Raw genomic sequence first — 9,867 nt, 5'->3', positions numbered from 1 at the left:
TAATGGCCAATTTAGCTGCCGGGAAAAATTCGCAACGCCCTCGAACCCAGCCTGAAAACTCTTTTGAAAGTATTTGGCCCAGGCGGCCACCATCCTTTGGGGCGGGGGCGTGGTCCTTGCATTTCCCCCTTTCGCCTTTCCACACTTCCGCCCTTCCACGGAGACACGAGATTCCACCATGGGTTGTGAAGAGATTTCCGTGCACGGGTACGATGAGTTCGTTCGGGTCGCCCGCGAACGGCAACAGCGCGGCCAAGTATTTGTGTATTTTAGCGGTGACAAAGATCCAGCCAGCGGTACTAGTTGGTGCCCGGATTGTGTTAAGGGTAAGTCAACTCTTCTCCATATTTATTTATTTTATTTATTTTAATTCCATTTATATCCCGCCCTTCTCCGAAGACTCAGGGCGGCTTACAAGCTTAGCAGTAGCCTTCATTCTATGTATATGCCTGCCTATATAATTTTATACGCATGGCTTTCTCCACCGCCTTTCCCCTGCGAATCAAGATACTGTAAATGTATCTGCCAAGGGGGTTCTGATCAACAAGTTCTTCCTAAAGTTTAACTATTTCTAATTTCTTCTGTGAAATGGTTGCTTGTGAATTGCCAAAAGGTTACTTGAGAAGTTGTCTGGTAGCTTTTGAGGCATTTGAAATGCGAAGTCTATTAGTCCATGCACATACACAAGCACCTCTCTGTGTGCTATGAACTAGCAAGTGGGAACCAGTTCCAGGGAGGTTTTAGTGAAACTGAGACAGGGTACTACTATGAGTTGGAGAGGGGGGGCATGGAGATGAAAGTTGCAGTATAAAATCTATTACTAGTGCTTCTGCTGTAAGATCTCATTGGAAAGCTAATCCTTTTTTTTTTAAATTCTAGCTGAACCCATTGTACGAGCTGAACTCCCAAACCTGCCAGATGGATCTATATTCATTTACTGCCAAGTAGGACCCAGAGACTAGTAAGTAAGGTATTTCAGAAAGTTGGTAGAACTACTTTGGTTCTGCCAACCAAACAAGTATTGTGCATATGGTTCATAAAAATGTAACATTTAGTCTGTTGTCAAGTTGTATGAGGGTCTTAATGTGGTAAAAATATTTTAAACTTTCCATGTGCAGAATGTCCTCAAACATCAGCAAAAAAAAAAAACACCTTAAAAAGGAATTCCTAAGTAAGTTGCAGAAATATTGGCTTTAGTTTAAGTGCAATTTTGAGACAAATGACTACTAGGATCTGATTCTGCTCTGCAATAATTTCCTGCTTATACTTTGCTTTCCTCTCTGCCAGATCTGCTCTTATCAGCTGAACTTTACCATTTTGAACTCTGAAATTTGATTATTTATATAGCTGCCCGTCTCACTGTTCCATGATTCTAAGTAGTTTACAGTAAAAGAAATAGGATGTATCTGCCAAGTATTTATTTAATTTATATAAATTTCTAGGTCACTTGGACAATACACAAAAATTAGAAATGGAATGAGTATTTAAAAACCCATTGTAAATAGCAGATACCCCAACCAAGCAGGTACCTACTGGATCCTATAAGATAGCACTGCTTAAAAGATGGGATCTGAGCATACCTCTTCTGTTGCATTTGGATTTTACAGAAGTTTGGAGAAAGGCACTCCCTAAAACAGGCATGTCAAACTCGTGGCGTCGTGCAACGTATCTGGACTTTTTCCCCATTGCCGGCAATGGGGTGAGCACAGTTTCAGTGTGATGCATCCAGCCCGCGGGCCAGCAGTTTGACATAACCAGGCCCTGTACTACGTAGGGCTTTGTAGCTGATGACCAGCATCTTGAATTGCAGCTGGAAGTATGGTGCTGATACGTAACCATAGTTTTTTATATCGATGCATTCTGGACCGTTATGCTTTAATTGATTGAATCTAAAAGACTGCAAATTTGTAACAGAGCTGCAATTGACTGTAGTTTATTTTCATATGATTTCCACCCATAGCAACTTTCTTGTGAATTTGCAAAAACTTGCTTTTCCCCACCTGAAAGTTGTTTTTTCTGAAGTGCAGCAATGTTTGAAAAGATGTTGAGTGCATTGTACTCGTGGTCTGTTAGGGAAAAAAATCTGTCTGGATCACATCACATCAAGGGCAATGTACTTTTATTAAAATTTGCCTTTCTCAGCAGTCGGCCAAATATGGGAACCTCCATTTATTGTGAATTTATCCACACAGAATATTAACAAAAATGGTTTTCTTCCAACATTCAAGTATATTTTAAGCTATAAAACCATTATTTTAATTTCTCCATAGCTGGAAAAATCCCAATAACGAATTCAAGAAGAATCTTAATTTAACTGGTGTGCCTACACTTCTCAAATATGGAACTGTAAGTATATACATTTTCTAATTAGTTTGGAAAGAGTCAAATGCGGTCAAAAGCCTGTAGTGCTTAGCAGAATTGCCAAATATTTCTTCTCCATTAAGCCTGGCTTTATATACTGCTCTCAACTGAAATTATAAATTATAATTATAAACTATAAAGAATTTATGTTTGCAAAAGTTTGGTCTAACCTGTATATGTCTATACAAAATTAAATCTCTCAAGTGTCCAACGAGTTATTTTTTGAACAAAGCCAGGCCACTGGTGTTTTAATGGATAAAGTATTTCTCATTTGTGGTAACTGAGTAATTTAGCAGATATAATTTTGTGTCTTCTAAAAGTCCAGGGCAAAAAGGGATTGTGGGAGTACTAGAAAAAATGGAAAGAGTGCAGTTGGAAAAAATGTATTCCAAAAATAAGCCATGTAGTTATTAAGTTACTTAGCAATATAACACTACATAGGAAGGAATGTTTCTACAAAGGACCTGGATCTTCTATCATACTTAGAAAAGTAATAATGTATCCTGACTTTTGTTTCAGCCTCAGAAGCTGGTGGAAGAAGAGTGTTTTAAAGCTAACCTTGTGCGAATGCTGTTTACAGAGGACTAAGCAACTGAAGCTATTACCAGCAGGGGAAATGCTTTTAGATCAGACATGTCAAACTCGCGACGTCACGTGATGTCATGCAGTGTATCAGAGCTTTTTCCCCATTGCCTGCAATGGGGTGGGCGCGGTTTCCTCGTGACGCGTCCGACCCATGGGCCAGCTGTTTGACACCCCTGTTTTAGATGAAACCATTATCATGTCAAACTGCCAGTGAATAAATCTGTAATCTAAGCTGAGAAATTTAAATAAAATCACTATGGACTGTGTATCAGTTAAAACTGTGGCTAGTTTATATGAACCCATTTGCTGGAGATTATTCATAAAATTAGATTGGATTCCCTTAGTTTCAGTGTCTAAGGCAAATATATTTTAGAAAGAATTCAGGCTTCTGCAGACATTTGCCATTTTATACATTTTAAATGAACACTCACAGCAATAAATACTGTTGAATTTCTTTCAAAGGGTAAATGGTATAGCTTCATTAATTAGAATAATTAATTATATGGATATATATCATTCTTGCAATAGTTAATGAACTCCCAAACATAAGAAATATGAGGACAAGAATGAGAAAGTATACATTTATAATGACCAAAAAATGACTTAGAAAAATACTTTTCTGAAGGCTAGGAAGCTGATGACTGCTATTTGCTTAATAGACATGAGGCAGACTTTAAACACCAAAGGAAAATCATTGAGATTAACAAATGGAATTACTAAAGTGAATACCAACACTGGATGTAAAGTATCTATCATTAAATTATCTCTATCAGGTTTAAAGAAAGCTGGGTTCCTCTAACATTTGGCAACAATTACTGGCACATTACACCAGTCTCCCTGAAGTCAGGTATAGAAAATCTAACATATATAATTTTCCTATCAATTTGCAATTCGAGAAAATTTGCCTTAAAAGCAAGAAATTCTTCACTATATGCTACATCTTAACTGTAGAGTTGGAAAAGATTACAAGGATCATCTAGTCCAGCCTTTTAGTGTGTAGGACAACTATTCAAACTATCCATGACAGTAAACCTACCCAGTTTACTGACTACCCAGTAAAACTCAAGTCAAGTTGCATGGCTAAGAGTGATGCTCTGAACTACTATAGTGAACATGTTTTTCCACCTATTGCAGTTATTGCTAATGCTTTACATCCAAATCACCAGATCAAAAATTACAAAGCTAATTCCTATGGATTTAGAGATAACCAGAACACCATTTACTAACACACACAAACTAGCATACAACAAAAATGTTTAGCCACTTTTACTTCTGCTATACAGTATCAGGAAACACATCTACACCTTTAAATCAGAGTATAAGTAGAATCTCTTACATCCTGAAGAAATCATTTGTTTGCTCTGTGGCAAATCTGAAATTTCTAACCAAAACTGCTAAACATCCACAAGCAACATTTTACTAATACCATCACCGTACTAAGGAAATTCAGATAACAATTCCCCAGATTAAATCCACAGGTGTCTTCTGCCCTTGCAAAGAGTTTTTGTAGTGCCTAATGGCTCACTTGACAGAGGTGCTGTTCTGCTGCTGCTGCTGCTGTTCTGCAAGGGCCTGCTGGAGGCGCATCCGCTTGCGGGAATAGTGTTGCCAGTGGAGTATCTGTTGCTCATCAATAAATTTTGCACACTGCGCATTCACTAGTTCTTTACGAAAATGTTCATACTGGAGCAGTTCTAGCATATGCAGGCATTGGGGATACCTTCATAACAAAAAAAAAATATAAGATATTTTTTAATGCTTTTCCTAAGCTACCCGTAATCTTGACAACAAATTAGGAATTCTAGAAGTAGGAAGGAATCAATAAATATTCTAGTCACTTAATTTGAAACAAATTGCCAGTTTTCTATTACATGTAGTGAACAAGCATGCATGTTAATTATAACACTTTTGCAATTAAATAAAATTTTCACATTAATTCAGAAAATTTGGTTAGCAAGATATAATTTTTAATTATAACACTTAATTTTTCTGGTGAAATATTCATTTTGGTTCTTTACAAATGAAGAGACATCAGATTTCTTATTCAAAAACTTAATTATTAACAATTTTGGCCCAAGATAGCCCATAATGATTGAGAGTGGACTTCAATCTGTGTCTCTCCAGTCTTAGGCCAGAAATCCTAAAGGGGCGCATGTATTAATCTCCGTTTTAAAACCTTCGTGACAGCATGAATCTAAAAAATTCAGTTCCAATTCCACTTGTCAGGCTACTGTGGTGAATATGGAGAGATCATATGCATGTATTCATCAATACTGCAAGTTAGAAAAGAGCCAGTGGTCAGGCTTCCAGGTTCTGAAATAATTTGGCGATATCACAAGCCCATAACTCTGCTCTTGGCCAAATCCCTAGAATTGCACATAAGCATTTGAAGAATCTGTCCTTTTACAGACCCAGCTACAGGAGGGAATAATAATTTTTACTCCATTTTTCCAAGGGGTTTTTAGTGATTCCTGAAGAGGAGACTGGCAATTGTTTCATAAAAATACAGTTTTATGCTATGTGTTTTATTAACTTAGTACAAAGAGATATACATTACGATAATTCTTACTTTAGGTATCTGGCATACTCTGGTTCCTTCCAATAGAGCAAGTATTTTAAATAATTTACAAATGCTTTGTCCTTGAAGTATCCTCTCTGGGCAAGAACTAAAAAAGATACAAAAATAAATTTACTTAAAATTTGATCCTCTGTGCTGTATCAAATAATTATTTTCAAATGAAGACACACAATAAAAAAAACTACAATACAGCTAGTCCTGACCAAATGCCCAGCTTTCTGATTTCAACAGTTCTAACATTAAATGTTTAATTTTGTTGATTTATTTTTTTCCATTTGTAACCTGCCATACAGATTTTAGCCAAATCAAACAAACAAAGTTTAAGCTAGCCATCATCTTTGACATTGACTTTAAAATATTTTGCCTATGAATTTGGGCCTACTTAGGAATACATATATATGTATTTCTGGTTAGTTTCTATATATTTTACTGTTTTCAATTTTGTACATTTTGTACTGTAATTTCCTGTCTAGATTTCATGATCTGAAGAAACCAGTCGTGATTTATATTTTAGATACTTACAATTGAGGTAGTTGGGGTTTGCTAGACACTGCACAAATTCCAGCTCTAGTTGGAAACGAAGTCGATTTCCGGTATCATCTGGAACAAAGATAAAGGAGTGTGGAATTATACTATATATATATTGCATGCATTAACTACCTGGTAATGGGTAGTTTTTATACCACTTAGAGCAGAAAATGGGGGGAAATGGGATTCTTAAGATTTAGCCTGTATCAGTGTCAGAAAATATGCAATATCTCTGATGCCAACATTTTTAGATCCTAATTAACATATAAGCCAATCCGAATGACTCATATCAGATGTTGGTTATTTATTTATTAAATTTATATGCCGCCCTGAATTAAAAAACATAGAATACAAAGATTAAAAAAGAATCAAACAATAAATAAAGAAATAAAGGACAATTTAAGCCGATAAAAACCAAATTTAAAAAAACATGATCAGTCCAGGCCCGCTTGTTGGAACAACCACGTCTTCAGGTCACGGCAGAAGGACTGAAGGTCAGGGGTCATCCGCAGCTCCGGGGGCAATTCATTCCAGAGGGTCGGCGCGCACACAGAGAAGGCTCTCCCCCTGGGGGTCACCAGCCAGCATTGCCTGGCCAACGGCACCCTGAGGAGGCCAACTCTGTGGAAGCGAACTGGGCGATGGGAGGTTGACATTGGCAGCAGGTGGTCTCGCAAGTACGGCCTAAGCCATGTAGAGCTTTAAAGGTAATTACCAGCACCTTGAATCGCACCTGGAGGGCAACTGGAAGCCAATGCAGCTCATGCAGGAGAGGTGTAGCATGGAAGTATCGAGATACTCCCATAAGCACCCGCGCGGCTGCATTTTTCACCAGCTGAAGCCTCTGGGTGCACTTCAAGGGTAGCCCCATGTAGACAGCATTGCAGTAATCCAGGCGAGAAGTGACAAGGGCATGGGTGATGGTGCATAGGGCATCTCGGTCCAAAAAGGGGCGCAACTGGCGCACCAGGCGAACCTGTGCAAAGGCCCCCCTGGTCACAGCAGTTAGATGATACTCCAAATTAAGCCGTGAATCCAGGAGGACACCCAAGTTGCGGGCCCTTTCTGAGGAGGGCAATAGCTCCCCACCCATCAAAAGAGATGGAACATGTTGGACAATACGAGATGCCGGTATCCACAGCCACTCAGTCTTGGAGGGTTTCAGCCTGAGCCTGTTCCTTCCCATCCAGACCCGCACCGCCTCCAGGCACCGGGACATCACGTCAAGGGCATCACTGGGTTGGCTCGGGGTGGAGATAAACAACTGGGTATCATCAGCATATTGGTGATACCTCACTCAAGCCATGGATGATCTCACCCAGCGGCTTCATATAGATATTATACTGTTTAATAAAACTCAAAACAAATGAAAGGTATATACCACAAGGCCAATGTGGAAAATTATTTTAATGGAAGTTCCTCAGTAACCTGTTGAGAACAATACTGTTTTCCTTTGGCTATTTAATGTATAAGGTCACTTTTTCAACTTCAAACTACATATCTTAGAATGGACTTCGGTCAAGAAAATCTACAAGCTATAATTCCAAAACACTGGTGGGATTAATTCTAGATGAACTACTACCAATCACTTTAGGAGCCTTGGCATGCTTTTAAAGTCTGAACAGCCAAGAAGCTGCTTTACAGATGATGTGCAAACTTTTTTATATATCTGTTTTGATTTTTCAAAATCTGGAACTACAGCTCACATCACTGACCATGCCACGTGAGAAGCAACAGATATGGTGGCCACCTGACGGAGGATGGCTGCTCTCGTGTAATCAGCAAGACACAAAGACACGAGTTCCCTCCCAGCTCCTGCAACTGCTTGGGAGGGCTTTAATGGTCATTCCTCCTCCTTCAAGGACATGCCTCCTTCACCTTTACGGTCGCCCAAGGAAGAGGCTATTCCGTATCAAGAGCAAGGAAGCTGCCCTGCTTTTTACGCTAGTTTCGTTTACGCATCTGTACAAATGAACTTATACGACGGGAATGACTTTTGAGTTAATATCAATTATAAAAGAGGTGCGGCAATTATTTGTTTAGAGGGCTCTTAAAAAGGGAAATACAGCCCCCCTCCCCCTCCCGTTATTTCCTCGGAGCCGCGTCCACTCACCGCCCTCCATAGTGGCGGACAGAGTAGTCCGATCTCGCTCACCAAGATGGCGGCCGCGGCGACGGTTCTGCGCCCTCCGAACACATCTCGATGCATTCTGGGAAATTCCCGGAGGTCAGGACGCGTTGCCGAGGCAACGGTGATGCCAGAAGTTGATATCTAGCTCCACGAGGGCATTAAAAACCAGCCTTTTGTCTATTTAAGCAATGGCCACATTTGCTAAATAAAGACGCGTTTTATAGAAGTATTCCCACTGGTTCTTCACAGATATTTCTGTTGTACCATAGGGATTCCAAGACAATCTCATGATAGAATAAAATGCCTCTAACCACTGCCATATCATGTCTTGGATATATTAAGTCCATTCGTTGTGCTGAAGTTAAACCATAATAAGGATTATTTAGTTTTAGTTTAGCATGTTGGACACTTCCACTCAGTGGTGATTTAACAATCTGTAGTTATACAAATGAATTTATAATCCTATATAATATATGAACGTGATCAGTAATTCAATCTCTGGCATCTGCATTTTTTAAAAAATGCATAAATTGGGAACTTGTGATCCTTACAGGTTTTTTATTCTTTATTGCAGAGTGTTTACACATTTTTAACATTTATGTACATGTAACAAAAAGATTTTCATGATATGTTTGAAAAAATATTTTTAAAATGTCATTTTTGTGTAATTGAAGAACAGCTGATGTGCACACTTAAATCATAATCTAGAGATTCTAGACAGGAATAAAATGCTTTCCATTTTGCTATGTGAAATTTTCTCTTGCTCTTTTTCCTCAGAAACACCTCTATATTTCTTTGTTTGTTCATTCACTCATACCGTTTGTTTAGCCAGCCATCTCAAATCAGTAAATAGTCATAAAACAATTAAAACAGTTAAAACACAATACAAAAACCAAATTAAATACAAATAGCAATCGGCAGATATTATTATCCATTGGTGTTAACATAAGCAGTAAACAAGCCCTTTCACATACTCAGGACCGTAACACAGGTCTTCAAAGCCTTCTAGCAGGGCCATCTTAATCTTTGGAGGAAGAGTAGGAGCCTTGGTGGAGTAGTGGGCTAATGCCTCCTTAAGTAACACCAGCTGCCTGCAATTAGTGCAGGTTCGCATCCCACCAGGCTCAAGGTTGATTCAGCCTTCCATCCTTCCGAGGTAGGTAAAATGAGGACCCAGATTGTTGGGGGCAATAAGCTGACTTTGTAATAATGCCGCTTGGGGGGGGGTGAAAGCCCTAATAAGCAGGCATATACATAGAATGAAGGCTATTGCTAAGCACATTGGTTTGTGCTTAAATTGTAGGCCACCCTGAGTCTTCGGAGAAGGGCGGGATATAAATGGGATTTTTAAAAAAAAGAGTGTTAGAAATAGAACTATGTACAAATGATGAACATGTTATTTCTAAAATATATAAACATCTACTGAAATTTGAAACAGAAGAACAAGTATGATCAAATTATTATTTTTTTGGTTACAACATATAAATGGAAGAATGAGAGAATGTGGCTGAAAGGGATGAAATTTACATTATCACCTTTAAAAGAATTTTTATAAAATGATCTGTTATCGGGGAAAAATTCTAGAATGTATAAAGGTACTTTAAATTTATACAGAAAATGTGGGGACATTTTACCATGCTTGGTAGACATATAAAAAGGTGAAAAATGGATTCAATTACATACA

General features: G+C 38.6%; 2 protein-coding genes across 3 annotated transcripts; one reads left to right on the top strand and one right to left on the bottom strand.

Moving 5' to 3' along the window:
* The first annotated feature begins 128 nt into the window (after window positions 1-128).
* On the top strand, window positions 129-3,212 carry TXNDC17 (thioredoxin domain containing 17). Its single transcript, XM_083376277.1, has 4 exons — window positions 129-326; window positions 880-961; window positions 2,271-2,346; window positions 2,881-3,212. Exons 1-4 carry the CDS (start codon window positions 179-181, stop codon window positions 2,947-2,949), a joined length of 375 nt encoding a protein of 124 aa, XP_083232403.1. The 5' UTR covers window positions 129-178; the 3' UTR covers window positions 2,950-3,212.
* Window positions 3,213-3,339: 127 nt separating this feature from the next.
* Window positions 3,340-8,224, bottom strand: MED31 (mediator complex subunit 31). 2 transcript variants are annotated; one of them, XM_083376255.1, is made up of 4 exons: window positions 8,166-8,224; window positions 6,047-6,124; window positions 5,516-5,612; window positions 3,340-4,666 (listed from the first exon to the last, which is right to left on the bottom strand). In XM_083376255.1, the coding sequence occupies exons 1-4, from the start codon at window positions 8,173-8,175 to the stop codon at window positions 4,468-4,470; spliced, it is 384 nt and encodes a 127-aa protein (XP_083232381.1). In that variant the 5' UTR covers window positions 8,176-8,224; the 3' UTR covers window positions 3,340-4,467. The 2 variants fall into 2 exon arrangements, with proteins under 2 accessions (XP_083232381.1, XP_083232380.1); XM_083376254.1 differs by lacking the exon at window positions 8,166-8,224 and having other exon boundaries at window positions 6,047-6,576.
* Between the last annotated feature and the right edge of the window lie 1,643 nt (window positions 8,225-9,867).

This window comes from Vipera ursinii (assembly GCF_947247035.1).
Source record: "Vipera ursinii genome assembly, chromosome: 1".
NCBI classification, from domain to species: domain Eukaryota; kingdom Metazoa; phylum Chordata; class Lepidosauria; order Squamata; family Viperidae; genus Vipera; species Vipera ursinii.
The sequence above is the reverse complement of the archived record's forward strand: the minus strand, read 5'-3'. Positions and strand labels throughout refer to the sequence as shown.